This window comes from Trachurus japonicus, chromosome 5 (assembly GCF_045865225.1).
Source record: "Trachurus japonicus isolate A0001 chromosome 5, Traja_1.0".
Classification (NCBI taxonomy): domain Eukaryota; kingdom Metazoa; phylum Chordata; class Actinopteri; order Carangiformes; family Carangidae; genus Trachurus; species Trachurus japonicus.
The window spans coordinates 20,577,559-20,597,183 of NC_140911.1; the positions used below are offsets into that span (position 1 = coordinate 20,577,559).

The window sequence follows — 19,625 nt, forward strand, 5'->3', positions numbered from 1 at the left end:
CTGATTTGGGGACATTGTAAACGGTGGATCTGTGGACACAACGCAGAACACCATATTATTTCTCTTGTTGAGTAAATGTTGCGGCCTCTTTTCTTGACCTCACTTACACACTTACACACTGTTATGCTGCTGTGTTATATGTTTCTCGAATGAAAATTTGAAAAAGAAATCCTGAACCGATTTACACCGATTTTGGCCATTCACTGTAAATCTGACTCTTTTTATTCTCTGAGGTCTGTTGATGTAGTTTACAGTAATGTTGTTGTTGGAGGTCTGGGCTCTCTCAGTGTCCTTCTACTGTCATAATGAGAGGAAGTAACATTATGTGATGTGGAATATCAGCTCCCTGCTTCCTCACACTCTCAGGTGACGAGACGTAACGTAGCAACACAAGGCAGTTTTCAATATTTCTGAAACACAAGAGTGACTGAGCTGAGTCACAAAGGGATGATTGATTTCAAGCAACACGATTACATCAAGTTTAGTTGTGAGCGTCTGGTTCCATTTTACCACCTTAACACTGAAACTGAAAGTATACCAGGTTTCACAAAGTGTGAAATAGTGCACACGCACACACACACACACACACACACACACACACACACACACACACACACACACACACACACACACACACACACACACACACACACGACTTAAGTATTAATCAGTAGGACCTTTGCTGAGGAGCGTTTAGGTCTATACCTTGTTTCCTTCATGCAAATAGTAGAAAAACTCACCAGTTGGTCCGGACTCCGCGAGAGGCAGCAGCTGTTATAATGAGTCCTGAACTCAGAACAACTGTCTGACAAGACCACAACCAGGAAATGTCTGTCTGCAGACACACACACACACACACACACACACACACACATGCAAGCAAACTACAACCCGCCCAACAGTCTTTATCTGGTATCAGCTTCCTGTGCGTGTCTTCATCACTAAAACCACAGTCTGTGCTACAAAGACAAACCTTTATCATTGAAATAAAAAAAGTACTCCTTTCTGAAGAAATTGATTTAGAAAATATTCATAGCCTATACTCTTTTCAAATTGAGATGAGAGGATTAGCAATATCATGCATAAGGAGAATAGTGTTGTCAAGGGAAACAGCTGGCCTGGCTCTGTCTCCATAACCAATGGTAAATATTTTTGTTTGATGCTGGGTCACTACAGGTGAATGTTGTTCTGCAACATCAAATCATTGATCAGATATTTTTCTTATTTTATATTCATCATTATGTTATCTACCACTTATTATTCTTATAACAATGTTAACTTCTATCTGACATTAATTGATCCCTCATTCTCATTTATCAATTTCTTTGTGATGTATTGGATTGAACTCTGGAAAATGTTGTCATTTATTAAGAAATTAAATTGTAGAGCGATCGTATGTTTCCATTTCATGTTAGTAATTATGCATCATAAGGGTTGTGTGGTGTATTATCAGTATAGTAGGATAGAGTATCATTATAGTTATAGTGATAGTATGGATGAGTATTGCTGTGTCTGTTGTTTTGAATGGGATCCCAGGTGGAGTAGCCAGTGTTTTAGCACAGAGGCTAATGGTGATCTAACTAAATGAATAAATAAATCCATCTCCAATATTTCTTCAGCTTCACGTTCTTACACTCAATCAAGATTCATAGGCCTATCTATAATATTTTAACAAGAAGCTGTAACCCTCTAGAATAAAATATCAGGCAACAACAACAACACAAAGTTCGGTTACGCTCTTTATTCCAGTTACAGACTGTTTTAGGTGATCGAGGCAGTCACCACCAGCTGCAGAGTGTCCATGTGTTTCAGAGATAACATGTAAGACACCCAGTCGACTTCAGTCAGACGTTAGCCCGCCCTCTATTGGAGCTCCACCTCCACAGGGTAGTGGTCACTGATGGCTTGAGCCTGAAAAACACAGCTCATTACGTAATGTTTTTGGAAACTTTACAAAATTGGAAGGAATGAGTTCTGTAACTGATCAAAATATTTAATGTCAAAGGTCAAAGGTCTCACAGAGGCGTCAGACAGACGGTAGGCTCTTTGGAAGTTGAAAGCCTGGGCTGAGTCTGGCACAACAGAGTCATACATGTGCTTTCCAAACACAATGATCCTATAGATAGATAGATAGATAGATAGATAGATAGATAGATAGATAGATAGATAGATAGATAGATAGATAGATAGATAGATAGATAGATAGATAGATAGATAGATAGATAGATAGATAGATAGATAGATAGATAGATAGATAGATAGATAGATAGATAGATAGATAGATAGATAGATAGGTAGATAGATAGATAGTGTAGTGTATTATCCACCTGTGCTTTTGCTTTAATATCTTAAATTATTGTATGTTCTTAGAGTTATTATCATTATGTAATCTTCTTTATATGTGTACCTTGTTTGGAAATGAAGGAGTGTCTGGATAGATGCTCTACTTCATGGGTTCCACAATTTGCTTAGTCATCTGACCTAATGGGATACATGTAGGTATGGTCCAAGATGACCTGATGACTCGGATGTCTTCTCTAATGGACAAGAGACATGGGATACAGGATATGGGGTTTTTAGCTAAGCCTAAAAAGCCTAAAAAGCCTAAAGATCAATAGGTTAAGTCAAAGGTCCTTGACCATCTGGTCTCGGGAGGTTTCTCTCTGTCCGGAGAAGGTGGAGTGTTGGAGATAAGCCAACATATCAAAAGGAAGGTTTTTGGGTTGAGAGAGAGAGATCTCATATTGGACCAGAGATACTCCAGGATTCGGCATTTTTGTACACTGTTCTTCTTCTTGTTAATAAACTTCTTTTTTGAATACAAGCGAAGACGTGTCAGCGGTAATCCCTTCTTTTCATCAACACATCAATATACCACAATTTTGGCGTCACGAACAGGATGTGTTTGTGGCTCTTCAGTTTTTCTTCAGCTTTAGCCAGCCGGCTCCTGCATCGATCTGGGCTTCTGGAAAGTGTGAGTTCTTCACAATATTATGTGCTGGTCTGTTTGTTGGAGCTGTTGTCTGTTTGCTGTTGGGTCACACCGTTAAAGAATCTTTGTGTGGGTGATTGTTGCTTTGATGATTGGAAGTTGATTATCGTTCTAAATTTTTCTAAATTTGGGGTCTTTGGTTTTTGTTTGCGTTACAGGCAACGCAAAAAGGGGGAAATAGGGAATTTGAGGTAAAAGTAAAATAGGACATTTGGGGTAAAATGGGTAGGTAAAGAAAAGGGGTAAAAAGGGGATTAAGCAATGGGTAATAATATAAGTTAAGAATTGGTCTTAGTGGGTTTAAAGGAACTGGGGTAAAAGAGGGTTAACTAAAATAAAGGGATTTTTTGAGTAAAAAATTGATAAAATAAAGGGACATTTTGGGGTAAGGAATAAAGTAAATGGGGGATACTTAAAGAATAAAATAAAGTTAAAAAGAAATAAAAAAATTTAGAAAGAAAGAAGCTTTAATATATGTGTGATCACTTGTTTTGTGTTAGTTTGTTAAATCCCCATTTGTGTGTGTGTGTGTGAAGACCGGTTTTCTTTTGTGAATAAAGTTTATGAGTAATTGATATGATAGAGTGTATGTTGAATAAGGTATAAGAGTGAATAACGTATAAGAATAAGATGTTTGACTAAGTTATAATATGTTATATTATATATATAATTATATATTCTTTAAGTTTTAACAAATATGAGCCTGAGAAGGATGTTTATGAACCTTTAAAGGACGTTTAATAAGAAATAAACCTTAAGAATCTTCTAAGGGGACTTTGTGATTAACTTGCTATGAGCCTCTATTTAAGGGGACCTTTGGGAAAATAAATCCATAAGAAACTTATGAACCTCGTAAGAGTAACTTTTTGTGTGGTGGAGAATTTTTTGATAAAGCCTGATTAATTTTGGGAAAACACTTATTTAAAGTGAGAATGTTTTTATGAAAATTATAACGTTCTAAAGTTATAATACAGAATTTTTGAAAGAAGGGAAAAACTTGCAGTAGGAATGTGTTTTGTGTATCTAGTGATTTTATAAAACACTGAACTATTTGTCTGTCTTCCCTTCATGGAGCGAGAGTTCAAGGAGGAGACCAGAGTTTAAGAGGTGTGTCTAGAGGAGGACAGAGGACAGCTGGCTTGGATCACAAGGATTGAGGCTTGCAGACGACAGCGCATGCATCTGGATCCAGTGATAAAGGCCAGTGTGATTTTATCCACAGACTCTTTCTGACATTGTTGATGCATATTTAGCTTGATTGATAATAGTACACTCATTTACATTTAGTACACACATCTACAGTACATGCATCATACATATGTTGTAGTTAATTAGAAGGAAGACTTGGCAAAGGACTGATCAATCAATAAAGGTTAATTGATGTTGAGTTGGGGAATTTTATTCTTGCAATTTGATAGATATGATAGATTGTGTGAGGTTGTCATTTTTCTAATATTTCTAAGATTTTGAATTCCTTTGAAGTTATTTGTTTCATCTTTCTTTTGCTGACCTTGGCAATACAGAGGTTATAAATGAATTAATCAATATAAATAAACTAAATAATATTTAATTAGCTAAGTTAAAGTTAAGCACAAGAATAAATGGGAGCCATGGCAATGATAAAATAGATGTAAACAATCCAAAAGTAGTTACTCCTGTTGAACTAGTGTAGAAGAATGATCCTAAATTATAGGTATCAAAGAGGTGTTAAAGAAAGGGTATAAGAATTTATCTTAAATTGACTATCCATGGTCAGTAGAAGAAACCCTCAATAGAGATATAATTTAAACAATAAAGTTGCTGGTGTTCATATATAAGGTGATCGGAAAATAAAATAATAAAAATCAATAAATAAAACATCAATAAAAGATATTAAAAAATATAAAGAGAAGAGACAAACAGAGCTTGGCATTCTCCAGTTGCTTGAAAAGGAGGGTCAAATATGGAAGATCAGAGTCTTTCATTTTCAAGGAGGCATACCAAGAAAAAACATGTTTCTAGGGAAGAAGAAGATAGACGACAAACTTTAAGTAGGATTGATAAAGGTATAGATCAATGCTTTAAATATTTGGACCAATACACCACACCAAAAGGCCGGAGATTGTTACAGGAACAATTACAGGACTTGCAAATGCAAAAGAAAAAGTTATTGAAAAAAGCCTCCCAAAAATCAGCAAGGAAGGAAGATAAGTTTGATAAGATCTGTCCAGTGGTTATCAGAGGACAGAATCAGGTGTATAAATCTTGGGATGATACAGTTATGCAAGATCTATTTGACCAATTACCCATTCTTCAAGATGGAGCACATCCTTGGATTTTAAAGTTGAAGGAGATTATGGTGGGAACAAAGCCTACCATGGGAGACTTTAAGAGACTTCTGGTAAACATTATTGGGGTTCCAGCAATGGAAGAGATTTTACAGAAAGCTGGATATAATCGATATGTGGGGTCTGCTGTGCATGATTTAGAACTGTTTGCATCAAATAAAGGTCGAGTGTATAGAGTGTTAAGAGATACATTTCCTACAGATGTACACCCTGACAACATTCTTATTGAGCCATTAGGACAAGAAGAGAATCCAAGATCTTATGTGTCAAGAGCTCAGAAGGTATGGAGAAATGTCACAGGACGTGATCCAGAGGAGAATCCAATGGAACAATCAATCTTGTGAGCTAAGATTCAGAAGGGGTTGCCTCTGTCAGTGAGGAGTAAGTTAGCAGAAGTGGTTGGTTTAGGGAGCATGATAAAGAGTGTTTATACAGATCACATAGCATACCAAGTAGAGCTGTATAGAAAGAAAGAGCATGAACAGAGGGACCAAGATCAGGAGATCCTTAGACAGTTAAATCAGATTCAACTGAAGAAGGAGAAGAAGCAGGCGGTAGTTATGCAGAACCAGCCTGAGATAAGTCAGCCCATGTCACAGCCACATCTGCAGCCACAGCTAAATCAGTTCCAGGCACCACAGCCTTGTGCAGCGGTACCTTTTGTTTATAGTGCACAGCCGAACTTTAGTCCACAGCAGCAGGCATGGAGAGGAAGAGGTCAAGGAAATGTAGGGAGAGCAAGAGTAAATTTCAATCCAAACTTTCAACAAGTTCCTGAAGTGTGTTATAATTGTGGACTGGTTGGTCATTTTGCTCGTGCGTGTAACAAAGTAGGAGGAGGAAATTTCAGAGGGAATTTCAGAGGAATCTCAAGAGGAAACTTTAGAGGTCAGCCAATGGCATTCCGGGGACCGGTGAATCCCTTCAGGGGCCAGGAGTCAGGATTCTAGGGCTGCCCAGAAAATCCGAAAGGGAGGTGTCAGCTGGTAGTGTCAGGGCCGGAGCAAGATCCAACAATAATGGTAAAAGTAAATAATTAACCATTAGAAGTAATGGTAGATAGCGGAGCGGCTTTCACCTGCATTCGGCCTGAAGATGCTATACATCTCCCTATGTCTGGTCAATTGATACGGACAATCGGGTTTGAGGGAGTTAAACAGCTGGTACCTCTTACAAAATCAATTGAGCTCTGCTACAAAAATCAAAAAACTACAATATCTATACTGGTATCAGGAGCCTATATCTATCTGTACTTTTGAGAAGAGATGTTTTGTGTTCTGTGATGACACTAGCGTTAAAACCAGTTAATTTGTTCTCCTTTTATGTCTCAACTGTCCATTGCATTGCCTGGCATATTATTAAAACAAGATGTAAACATTTAGGAAGTGCAGGAGAAAATATCAACATCAGGATAAGGACATATTTTGACTTATACTTGTCTGAATGAGGTTAGTGTTGCAGTGTTGAACAGCCACTCCTCAACACTCATGTGTTGTATTGTTTTGATTTTTGTTGATAGTAATGAAACCTCGTAGAATTCATAAGTTGTAGTTTGGCATTTATTGACCAAACTGACATGCATCAGATGCTAAAGTAAAGAAAGTAAAATTGCACTGCTTTGGCAGCAACATGTAGTATGAGCAGAAATGTGAAGTCTAAACAGTTGTTTTTTGTCATTCTCCATCTTTTCCTTTATATAGTTAAGAATTATTGTTATTGCCATAGTGTAATAAAATGAAACGTAGGCCTGCATAAGAAATATTTCTTAATATGTTTAAACTCATTGTGTTGGTAAATGTTGATTAGTTGGTTTACTGTTGGGAAAAAAAAGAATATCTTATTCTACAAGTCTCACTCAATTATCCACAAAAGTGGCTTTCTCATAATAAAATGAAATAGGACAGAACATGGCATGGTAAGAAAATTATGTGTCTCCAGTGTAAGTCTGGGATCCACTACTCACTCAGGTCAACAGCCCAATTTGAGCCAAAGTGTGAGGCTGCTGCCTCTTAAAGTTCCAGTGTAAAATGTATAATTAAATAATACAAGGACAAATTAGAAATTTAGCAAGCTTACTATACTTATTGCAGTAACATACAGTATATTCAAAGAGCTTAATTTACACAGTATGAAATTGTATGGTTACCTTAAAAAGTTGAGATAATTACAAAAAGGAAGCTGTTCTTGAAATAAAGAAATAGTTGTGGATAGGTAGAGGTGACACTTAAGATTCTATTGGTCTTTGGAGAATCATGAAGGATTGATAATAGTGCTCTCAGCCCTTTTAGGTCTGACGATTCAAGAAGCACATGGGTTGGCCCATGTTGCAAGGGGGGAGGTTATAGTATGGATTGTATTTGCTTAAATAGACTGATTGGGTTATAACCAGGTGGATGCTCAGTCACTTGCCAAGTTAACCAAGTTTTCGTCAAAATTTTGCAAGGTTTTTGCCACATTTTTGTGAGGAGATGTCATGAGCAGGAGGGGACTTCTGCTTGGATAATGGATGAGAAGTCTGTGGATACAATTGCAAAACTGATTTAGTAAAAATATAGGGATTTATGTGTTTATGTGCATTTGATGTTTGAAATGTATTTGCTGTTGCAAAGATACTGGTTTGTTTTCTCTCTCCCTCCTAGAACATATAGGAGAGAGATCACTGTGAAAGTGCCAGGCTGTTCGGGGACCCAGATGTTCTGAGAAGATTCAGTCATCTGAACATGAAGAATGTGAATGAATTGAAGGGCCCTGAACATTATGGACACTTAAGTATTTTGACCACATTGAAGATTGACACTGTGGAAGAACTGCAGTATAATTTAATTTGGTGTTTTTATGGAATGCTTTTTGACATTAAAGTGTGATGTCTTTCATGATGATATGTACTCACTATTTGAATGTTTTGCTAGTATGTGGATATTGAAGCCTCAGATGTTTTCTTTCCCTTTGACGTTTAGGGAAAGTAATGTTAGGCAGGGACAGGTCCAATGGAGGATCCGATGGGTTGACCAGCCTGAAATTGGATACTGTTTTGATTTTATTTGTCTGAGGTTTTCATATGTATCTACTGAATTGTTTCATTCAAGTTTTAAGAATTTCTTCTTTTCTAATTGGTTTGGAGTGCTAAACAGTGGTTGCCTAAGGCAGAGGGACTGTGAGAGAATTTCCTGTCTTGATTGTTTGATGGAAACTTTAAGGAAGATTGGCTGCCTGGCAGGTTTTCGCTCTCACACTCCACAAATTGTTTTATTGCTAATGATTGTTCTGTTATAAGCATTATATATAAGTATTTGTTAATTTCATTATGATGGTCATTTGACTGTATGTTATCTTTTATGTGTCGAGACTCTACGAGCCTCGAAGGGGGGAAATATGTAGTGTATTATCCACCTGTGCTTTTGCTTTAATATCTTAAATTATTGTATGTTCTTAGAGTTATTATCATTATGTAATCTTCTTTATATGTGTACCTTGTTTGGAAATGAAGGAGTGTCTGGATAGATGCTCTACTTCATGGGTTCCACAATTTGCTTAGTCATCTGACCTAATGGGATACATGTAGGTATGGTCCAAGATGACCTGATGACTCGGATGTCTTCTCTAATGGACAAGAGACATGGGATACAGGATATGGGGTTTTTAGCTAAGCCTAAAAAGCCTAAAAAGCCTAAAGATCAATAGGTTAAGTCAAAGGTCCTTGACCATCTGGTCTCGGGAGGTTTCTCTCTGTCCGGAGAAGGTGGAGTGTTGGAGATAAGCCAACATATCAAAAGGAAGGTTTTTGGGTTGAGAGAGAGAGATCTCATATTGGACCAGAGATACTCCAGGATTCGGCATTTTTGTACACTGTTCTTCTTCTTGTTAATAAACTTCTTTTTTGAATACAAGCGAAGACGTGTCAGCGGTAATCCCTTCTTTTCATCAACACATCAATATACCACAATAGATAGATAGATAGATAGATAGATAGATAGATAGATAGATAGATAGATAGATTATTATATTTACCTGCTAACTGCTCACATAACTTTTTAAACAGAGACGTTGATATTTTCACTGTAATTTTTCAACACTGTCGAAGAATAATTTTACCTACAACACAACCAAAGAGCAGGGTGTAGAGGTACCTGTCATAGGTGTGGTCATTGTTGTTACTTGTTGTGGTGTCAACGTCATCGTCTATCAGCCAATAGTAGGGAGGACGCAACATGGGACTGTTTTCCCTCCTGCTTCGTGGGAGATAACGTCCATCTGCATTGAGGTCTCCCAAAATCATGATGTTCTGCAGAAAAATACAATTTATCATCACAAACATCATCAGCAACAAGCAACACCATTTCAATTCTTCTTTGATACATATTTATATGGGCTGATAATTATTATTATCTTTCCTACATCTTTATACTTCAAACTTCTTTTTATTTTATTTTATCCAACTCACTGTAGTCTGGTATCTCATCCTCACAGCTTGGACGACCTTCTGCAGAGCGTCCAGCTCAATCTCTGCATCCTCTGGTTTACTGTGGACTGGGATCAGCACCAGCTTTGTCAAAGCTACAGCAAACAGACACACAGTGAGGTTAACAAGACACACTCATGTTTGTTCTCTCTCTGTCATTCTCTCTCTTTGTAAAAAAGAACAAGAAGCCAGCAAAACTCAGTGTCTTTCTGATGTTTTTATTGCCTCACTGGTACAGGCAACTACCACAGACCAGTTTCGACAGTCAGTCAAAACCGGTCGACAGTCAGTCGAAACCGGTCTGTGGTAGTTGCCTGTACCAGTGAGGCAATAAAGACATCAGAAAGACACTGAGTTTTGCTGGCTTCTTGTTCTTTTTAAATTGTTTACTAGCCGAGCACCTACTGACTGCTTCTTTTTCTTTTAGAGTGTGCGTGCTCTTCCTTTTTTGATTGTTCTCTCTCTTTGTCTCACACAAACACACACACACAGTATATAGTAGACAATATGTACCAGTATTAAAACACTTGAACTGCACAATGAAGGGGTCTCTGGCAAGAATGTCATCTTCATCATCTTCATCATCTTCACCCGTCTCTTCATACTGGTAGGTGTCCATCACTCTCACGTCGCTCTCTCTGAGACACAGATACAGTGTGTAAGTATCACATCCACATGTATCACAAATCATGACACAAATAGTGGTACTGTATTATCTGGGCTATTTACTGGCTCCTGGAGACCAGGGGGTGGAGCTCACATGAACTTGATCCAAAGGATCCTATATCTATCAGGCAGTCTGAAAAACTACACGTGACTTCACCCTGCAGGTGGAGCAGGTGTTTCTGTCCTGGAGAAAGACAAAAGTCTTTCCTACCTGTAGAGGAAGACAAATCTCTCCCTGTGGGTGCTGCGCCCCAGTGGTTCGCTGCTCACCATTGTGAACGGGTCACGTCGATTGCCTCTGTCAAAAACAGTGTTGTATATTTGCAAAATATTACAGCAACAATCAATTCATCCAACTTAGATGCCTGGTAGTCTTTGTTTATTAATCTCACAGATCCGTGCCACACAATCACTGTGTCCATGTTTAGAAAACTCACTCGTATTTGTTGAGTTCCTCTAGGAACAAGTTAATGGCCTGGCCGCTGGAATCCACCACCTCCAGCAGCACCACCACACTGTACCGAGACACAATCTGCAAGTAGCACAGCAACACATGAAGCAATGCAACAAAACACAGTGTGACAAAGTAAGTAAATAAATAAATAAATAAAAACTACTGGTGTGGAATTGAGTTTTATCCACAGCTGTGGATAAAGATCAGTAAATACCAAGGAATGATGTCAGAGCCTCAGCAGTGCAGAAGCAGAGACTGCAGTTCCTCTACCGACCACTAGAGTGAGTCTCCTACAGTGAATCAGTCCACATAGACTCCCACATTAGTCCATGAGCCAAGACCCCAAAACTGGTCTACGGCAATCGAACGGGTGGGCAATTTCTAGTTTGTTTTTTTGACTTGCTTGACATAGTTCAGTTTGGCATGATAACCCTTGCAGACTGGTAGCTTAGTGGTAGTTTTCATGTTTTGAATATGTGGACCCCTACTAGTTACAGTAATTCAATTCAGTAGACTATAGCCTAAATGTCCAACTTTATAGTAGAAATAAATATGTTTACAGTCTGGTACAAAAACAGTTTTGGTCTCTACAGTTAATCTCCTCCTTCAAGACGATTGTTATAAAACTCACATGTATACACTTTGTTAATCTCTCAAGGTATGGACATAGACTGTAAAAAACAGGGTATGGAGTACTGAGGGCAGGTCCCCTTTGAAGGACAACTGATATTTGGATGAGATGTGGCCAGAGTGAACTCACCCTGATAAGACGTGTCCGCACAACTTCATCTCTGACTTTTGTCATTCCCAGATTCTTGACATTGAAGGCAGCAATTTTCATTTTGCCTTTGAAAACAAAAAAATCATTTTAGCAGCTCTGACATTATAAACAGAAACATTTTTGTTTGTTTGTTTATGTTAAGGGATGTCTAAAGTGATGCTGCCCAAGATCACTGTTGTAGCTTGCGATGTTAACATACCAATGTGTACTAATGGGAATATAGGTTTTGCAGGTATTTGTCATAGATCAAAGTTTTAAAAATGAAACTCTGTAACAAAGTGAATATGAACCCATTACATAATGAACTGAGGCTAAAAGGAAGAATCATGAGTGGGGAAATGTGGGATAGACATAAACAGACAACAGCTGAGAAATGGACAGTTTTATCTGCAGCAGAAAGTCTTTGTATTCATATTATTTTGTCCACTGGACAGGAGACATCCTTTATGGTGATGACTAAGCAGCCAAACCCTGAGTCACTTCCTCTGTTGCAATATCTTACTTATTTTATTTTATTATTTTGCCAAAAATACCGACAAACATCAAAATACAAATGTAATTATTAATTCTCCTGCACCATCCCTAAATTTGGACTGTTCACCTTTCTGTTCTGTCTGGTTCATTTTTCTGGTTCAGGTGACGATAAAGTTCACTTTGTTTTCATTCATCGCCCACAGAAATCCAACACAATCACTTCACCTATTTAAACATTCATTCATGTTTCAAACAGCTGCAGAAATTCACCCACAACAAAAACTTTTGGTTTTCTCATATAAAAAGAAACAAGCTGACCCACTTCTAGTGAAGTGTGAACACATCTGTACTTGAACTCCTGAATAAAAAACACAATAATATATCAACTGATATATAAAACTAGAGCTGAACGCTGAATAGTCTTTCCCTATAAAACTAATAGTCCTCATTTCATTGCTTGAGTCATTACATACAAAATTGTTGAACTAGTTTTCAAAATTTGTCAAACTAATTTTAAATGTTGGGAGAAGCACTGTGAATTCAATTATTCAAACATTTACAGTAAGGAACAACAGGTATGTATGGTATTGGACAGTAATTCAGCACTAAACAATCTGCACTGCTGTCATTGTGTCAGGCATTACTGTAAGATACAGTGGGACAAGAACTTTTTACATTTACATTTAGACTTATAGATTTACTGTATTGTAATGTATTACAGCAACCACAGTAAAGATTTCCCATCTTTACAGTACGGTACTGTACTACAGCATTTTACAAGTAGGAGGCACTTTTACAGTATTGTACACTACAGTAATAATGGTTGATGCAGTGCATGTACTGTACATTACTGTAATTTTACTCTGCATCACATAGGATTACAAGACAACCTCACAGAGGTGGAAGAGACTGAGCCCTTTTTACTCTGCTACAAGAACAAGACATTTGTGCAATGGTGATTACAAACAATGGCATAAGGTTGAAAGAGATACAATGTAAGGATGACATTACTGTATCTTTGGGAATATTGAATCTGTTTCAATCGCTACAATTGACAGAGTGATGTAGATGAAAATGTGACTGGAACGTCTGGATGTGCAGGAATGATTTACAGTACTCAGTAGGTTCAGTTACTATATGTACTGCAACATTGTTTACGTGAAGTTGTACCCCCAAAGAGTGTTTCTTATGTTTGTTGTAGATGACTGTAGTGTATTGTTCCTTTGCACAATGCTGTGAACAAATCAGAATTGCAAAGAGCATATGCAGTAGAAATGTGAAACATACATATTCAGTATCTCCACTAAATACAGTAATGTGTAACTTTACTGTAGTTTTCACATGGCTGTACAATAGTGTATAGTGCTGTCTTGAGCATTTTCAGGTATCATCACTTTTTGCATTGGAAAACACCTAGAGAATAAAGTGTCCTAATGAAAACATGACAAAGCCATTTGACTGTCTTGTTCATAAACGATGGTGTCAGGACTTCTCATTTTGACGACACTGACAGTTTCATTGACATGAGTAGCCTACTTGCTTTTGAGGGATGGACAATCCATTTTGAGCAAGTGACGCGCTTTTGCAGGTTATCCACTAGGTTTTGCAGTTTGCAATAATTGTTCTGAGAAATGCACTAACTGTTGTGCAAATGTTAAGAGTGATGTGAGAAAAGCACCAAAGCGACTGAGAAAAACTGTAACGTCTATCGTTTTTTATTTTTACCTGATGATGTTGAGTCTGATTCATTCAACCGTCGTCTCTTGGCTACAGCGACTGGTGACCGACCTCTCTTCCTTTTTACACCAGTGGCCTTCTTCTGTGGTCCTGAGGATGCAGCCTTGGTCTTCTGTGGTCCTGTGGACGTGGTCTTCTTCTTCTGTGGTCCTGTGGACGTGGTCTTCTTCTTCTGTGGTCCTGTGGACGTGGTCTTCTTCTTCTGTGGTCCTGTGGACGTGGTCTTCTTCTTCTGAGGTCCTGAGGATGCAGCCTTGGTCTTCTGTGGTCCTGTAGTGTTCATGTCACAATCCAATTAAATAAATTAGAAATGAATCAGTTTGAGATCATTGTAACTGAGCTGTGGTCAGGATGTCAGATTGATCACACACCTCGCCTCTGAGTTTGTCCTGGGGACATCAACTTCCTTTGTCGCGACACTTTCTGCTGCTGTGGAGGTTTGTGTTTCTGGCAGCTCTTCAGCTCCACCTCCACAGGGTAGTGGTCACTGGTGGCTTTAGCCTGAAAAACACAGCTCATTACTGTTCTTGGAAACTATAAAAAATAGGAGGGAATGATCTCTGTAACTGATCAAAATATGTACATAATGTAAAAGGTCAAAGGTCTCACAGTGGCGTCAGACAGACGGTAGGCTCTTTGGAAGTTGAAAGCCTGCGCTGAGTCTGGCACAACAGAGTCATACATGTGCTTTCCAAACACAATGATCCTATAGATAGATAGATAGATAGATAGATAGATAGATAGATAGATAGATAGATAGATAGATAGATAGATAGATAGATAGATCGATAGATAGATCGATAGATAGATAGATAGATAGATAGATAGATAGATAGATAGATAGATAGATAGATAGATAGATAGATAGATAGATAGATAGGTCGATAGATAGATAGATAGATAGATAGATAGATAGATAGATAGATAGATAGATAGATAGATAGATAGATAGATAGATAGATAGATAGATAGATAGATAGATAGATAGATAGATAGATAGATAGATAGATAGATAGATAGATAGATAGATAGATAGATCGATAGATAGATAGATAGGTCGATAGATAGATAGGTCGATAGATAGATAGATAGATAGATAGATAGATAGATAGATAGATAGATAGATAGATAGATAGATAGATAGATAGATAGATAGATAGATAGATAGATAGATAGATAGATAGATAGATAGATAGATAGATAGATAGATAGATAGATAGATTATTATATTTACCTGCTAACTGCTCACATAGCTTTTTAAACAGAGACGTTGATATTGTAATTTTTCAACACTTATTTTAATTATTTTACCTACAACACAACCAAAGAGCAGGGTGTAGAGGTACCTGTCATAGGTGTGGTCATTGTTGTTACTTGTTGTGGTGTCAACGTCATCGTCTATCAGCCAATAGTAGGGAGGATACAACATGGGACTGTTTTTCCTCCTGCTTCGTGGGAGATAACGTCCATCTGCATTGAGGTCTCCCAAAATCATGATGTTCTGTGGAATAATACAATTTCATCAGCAACAAGCAACGCCATTTCAATTCTTCTTTGATACATATTTATATGGGTGATAATTATTATTATCTTTCCTACATCTTTATACTTCAAACTTCTTTTTATTTTATTTTATCCAACTCACTGTAGTCTGGTATCTCATCCTCACAGCTTGGACGACCTTCTGCAGAGCGTCCAGCTCAATCTCTGCATCCTCTGGTTTACTGTGGACTGGGATCAGCACCAGCTTTGTCAAAGCTACAGCAAACAGACACACAGTGAGGTTAACAAGACACACTCATGTTTGTTCTCTCTCTGTCGTTCTCTCTCTTCGTCCCACACAAACACAAACACACACACACGCACGCACGCACGCACGCACGCACGCACGCACGCACACACACACACACACACACAGTACAGTATATAGTAGACAATATGTACCAGTATTAAAACACTTGAACTGCACAATGAAGGGGTCTCTGGCAAGAATGTCATCTTCATCATCTTCATCATCTTCATCATCTTCGTCGTCTTCATCGTCTTCATCGTCTTCGTCGTCTTCACCATCTTCATCATCTTCGTCGTCTTCATCATCTTCATCGTCTTCATCATCTTCGTCGTCTTCATCATCTTCACCATATTCATCATCTTCATCATATTCATCATCTTCATCGTCTTCATCATCTTCATCGTCTTCACCGTCTTCGTCGTCTTCGTCATCTTCGTCATCTTCATCATCTTCACCCGTCTCTTCATACTGGTAGGTGTCCATCACTCTCACGTCGCTCTCTCTGAGACACAGATACAGTGTGTAAGTATCACATCCACATGTATCACAAATCATGACACAAATAGTGGTACTGTATTATCTGGGCTATTTACTGGCTCCTGGAGACCAGGGGGTGGAGCTCACATGAACTTGATCCAAAGGATCCTATATCTATCAGGCAGTCTGAAAAACTACACGTGACTTCACCCTGCAGGTGGAGCAGGTGTTTCTGTCCTGGAGAAAGACAAAAGTCTTTCGTACCTGTAGAGGAAGACAAATCTCTCCTTGTGGGTGCTGCGCCCCAGTGGTTCGCTGCTCACCATTGTGAACGGGTCACGTCGATTGTCTCTGTCAAAAACAGTGTTGTATATTTGCAAAATATTACAGTAACAATCAATTCATCCAACTTAGATGTCTGGTAGTCTTTGTTTATTAATCTCACAGATCCGTGCCACACAATCACTGTGTCCATGTTTAGAAAACTCACTTGTATTTGTTGAGTTCTTCTAGGAAGAACTTCATGGCCCGGCCGTTGGAGTCCACCACCTCCAGCAGCACCACCACACTGTACCGAGACACAATCTGCAAGTAGCACAGCAACACATGAACCAATGCAACAAAACAGTGTGACAAAGTAAATACATAAAAACACACACCACAGTTGTAGAAAAAAAGACAGGAAAGAAAAGTTCTGGTGTGGAATAGAGTTTTATTATCGACCACAGCTGTGGATAAAGATCAGTAGGCCTAAATACCAAGGAATGATGTCAGAGCATCAGTAGTGCAGAAGCAGAGACTGCAGTTCCTCTACCGACCACTAGAGTGAGTCTCCCACAGTGAATCAGTCCACATAGACTCCCACATTAGTCCATGAGCCAAGACCCCAAAACTGGTCTACGGCAATCGAACGGGTGGGCAATTTCTAGTTTGTTTTTTTGACTTGCTTGACATCTCTAGTTCAGTTTGGCATGATAACCAGACTGGTAGCTTAGCGGTAGTTTTCATGGGTTGAATATGTGGACCCCTACTAGTTACAGTAATTCAATTCAGTAGACTATATTACAAAAATGTCCAGCTAATCTCCTCCTTCAAGACGATTGTTATAAAACTCACATATTTACACTTTGTTAATCTCTCAAGGTATGGAGGACTGAGGGCAGTTGACGGACAGCTGACCACATTTGGATGAGATGTGAAGGCCAGAGTGAACTCACCTTGATAAGACGTGTCCGCACAACGTCATTTCTGACTTTTTTCATTCCCAGATTCTTGACATTGAAGGCAGCAATTTTCATTTTGCCTTTGAAAACAAAAAAAAACATTTTGCAGCCTCTTAGCAGCTCTGTGACATTGTGAACAGAAACAGGGATGTTTAGGGATGTCTAAAGTGATGCTGCCCAAGATCACTGTTGTAACTTGCGATGTTACTAACATACCAACTTATGCTAATGAGAACATAGGTTTTGCAGGTATTTGTCATAGATCAAAGTTTTTAAAATGAAAATCTGTCACAAAGTGAATATGAACCCATTACTGTAAATAATGAACTGACTAACGAGGCTTAAAGGAAGAATCATGAGTGGGGAAATGTGGGATAGACGTAAACAGACAACAGCTGAGAAAGGGACAGTTTTATCTGCAGCAGAAGGTCTTTGTATTCATATTATTTTAATGTTCCTCTTCCTCTATGAGTGGTGAACTCATTTCTCCACTGGACAGGAGACATTCTTTATGATGATGACTAAACAGCCAAACCCCGATTTACTTCCTCTGTTGCTTACTTTTTCTTACTTTTTAAATGTTTTTATTTTATTCGTTTGCTGAATTATTGACAAACACACTGACAAACAGGCATCAAAATACAAATGTAATTATTAATTCTCCTGCACCATCCCCTTAATTTGGACTGTTCACCTTTCTGTTCTGTCTGGTTCATTTTTCTGGTTCAGGTGACGATATAGTTCACTTTGTTTTCATTCATCGCCCACAGAAATCCAACACAATCACTTCACCTATTTAAACATTCATTCATGTTTCAAACAGCTGCAGAAATTCACCCACAACAAAAACTTTTGGTTTCCTCATAAAAAGAAAAAAGCTGACCCACTTCTAGTGAAGTGTAAACACATCTGTACTTGAACTCCTGAATAAAAAACACAATAATATATAAACTGATCTATAAAACTATAGAGAGGAGAAAGTAAGTGAAGCACAGGTTGAAGAGGAAACTTAACTGATCAAAACATAAACCTGAACCTGCTGTTTTCATTAATCTGACAGTTGCTACAGGTAGAAAACAAACTCATGAAGCACAGACTCACCAGATGAGCTGAGGTTGTCTAACAGCAGAGATTATCAGAGCTTCCTACAGTGCCACCACAAAAACTGAGACTGAGCTCCTCAAACATAACACAGGAAGAGATACTGGCAGACAAAAAACAGGCGGCACACTCAAATCACAGAAGGAGTGGCGCCACAAAAAACCGCCAAAAAATCAGGTCCGGCGAAAGCAATTGACCATTTCCTGACAGTTTGGGCATTGGATTCTGGATTAAAGGTTTCAGGACCCAGACACAGATGAAGACAGAACAGTGCAATGAAGTAAAAACAGGTTTTTAGACGTTGTTCAGGGAATCCAGAGTCTGAAACAAACCAAAGTGACGCCATGGTGCCACCTCAGTAACAAATGTTTTAAAATGATTCTACTGCATAACAAGAACTGCTGCTGCTCATACTTGCTGTACAGAAGAAAAGAGAGGAGAAAGGGAAACAAATTGGGAAGAACAAGGAGAAGAAAGAGTGCAAGAGGAAGCAGAAAGAGAAGGAAAGACAGAAAAGGAGGAGAAGAAGGAGAAAGAGAAGAAGAAAGTTTGAAATAGCTTCTTTAGATCTTGAGGAAACAACTTCAGTTTTCTATAATCTCTATAAACTATAAACACACTGTGTTAATGATAAACAATTTATTACAGTGTGTTAGTGATTAACAATCATGTGATCGAATTAAACAAAACAGATGAAAATTCACTGGGGACTGAAAATGAGTCATACTGAAGAAAAGGCGGGAAATTTACAGGCTGGTTATAACTGTCCAGTAGTAAGCATGGACACACACAAACACAGGAAAAAAATCTGTCTTTCCTTCAATTCAAAATGAAGCCACGCCTCTTTCCTCTGCCCGCTTCTCTTTCAGTTTCCTGATATTTTGAATCGCCCACTCAAGTGAAGCTAAATCTCTGACAGTGATCTCTGTCTTCCAACCACACCTCCTTCTTTTGGTAACGTATGTTTTTCTAAGCTGCTAAGAGTTGATCCTTCAGGGCTGCCGTACAAATGCCCCAACAATAACAAGTGCATTTCAAAATAAAATTTCTCTCTAAATCGAAACCTAACGAGGTGAGATCAGCTCAAAGTTTTCAGGCGCCTTGATAAAAGCAGCAGTTGTGTTAATTAGATGAATACTCAA

General features: G+C 38.3%; 2 protein-coding genes and 1 pseudogene across 2 annotated transcripts; 1 reads left to right on the plus strand and 2 right to left on the minus strand.

Moving 5' to 3' along the window:
- Window positions 1-1,736: 1,736 nt before the first annotated feature.
- On the minus strand, window positions 1,737-11,739 carry LOC146987502 (deoxyribonuclease-1-like). Its single transcript, XM_085778049.1, has 8 exons — window positions 11,659-11,739; window positions 10,882-10,976; window positions 10,656-10,742; window positions 10,292-10,416; window positions 9,761-9,873; window positions 9,447-9,601; window positions 2,020-2,116; window positions 1,737-1,911 (listed from the first exon to the last, which is right to left on the minus strand). The coding sequence occupies exons 1-8, from the start codon at window positions 11,737-11,739 to the stop codon at window positions 1,864-1,866; spliced, it is 801 nt and encodes a 266-aa protein (XP_085634175.1). The 3' UTR covers window positions 1,737-1,863.
- On the plus strand, window positions 3,214-6,269 carry LOC146987503 (uncharacterized; annotated as a pseudogene).
- Window positions 11,740-13,858: 2,119 nt separating the features above from the next.
- LOC146987504 (deoxyribonuclease-1-like) lies at window positions 13,859-17,457 on the minus strand. The gene is made up of 9 exons (XM_085777901.1): window positions 17,377-17,457; window positions 16,650-16,744; window positions 16,424-16,510; window positions 15,835-16,184; window positions 15,536-15,648; window positions 15,237-15,391; window positions 14,500-14,596; window positions 14,262-14,391; window positions 13,859-14,160 (listed from the first exon to the last, which is right to left on the minus strand). The coding sequence occupies exons 1-9, from the start codon at window positions 17,455-17,457 to the stop codon at window positions 13,859-13,861; spliced, it is 1,410 nt and encodes a 469-aa protein (XP_085634027.1).
- Window positions 17,458-19,625: the final 2,168 nt, after the last annotated feature.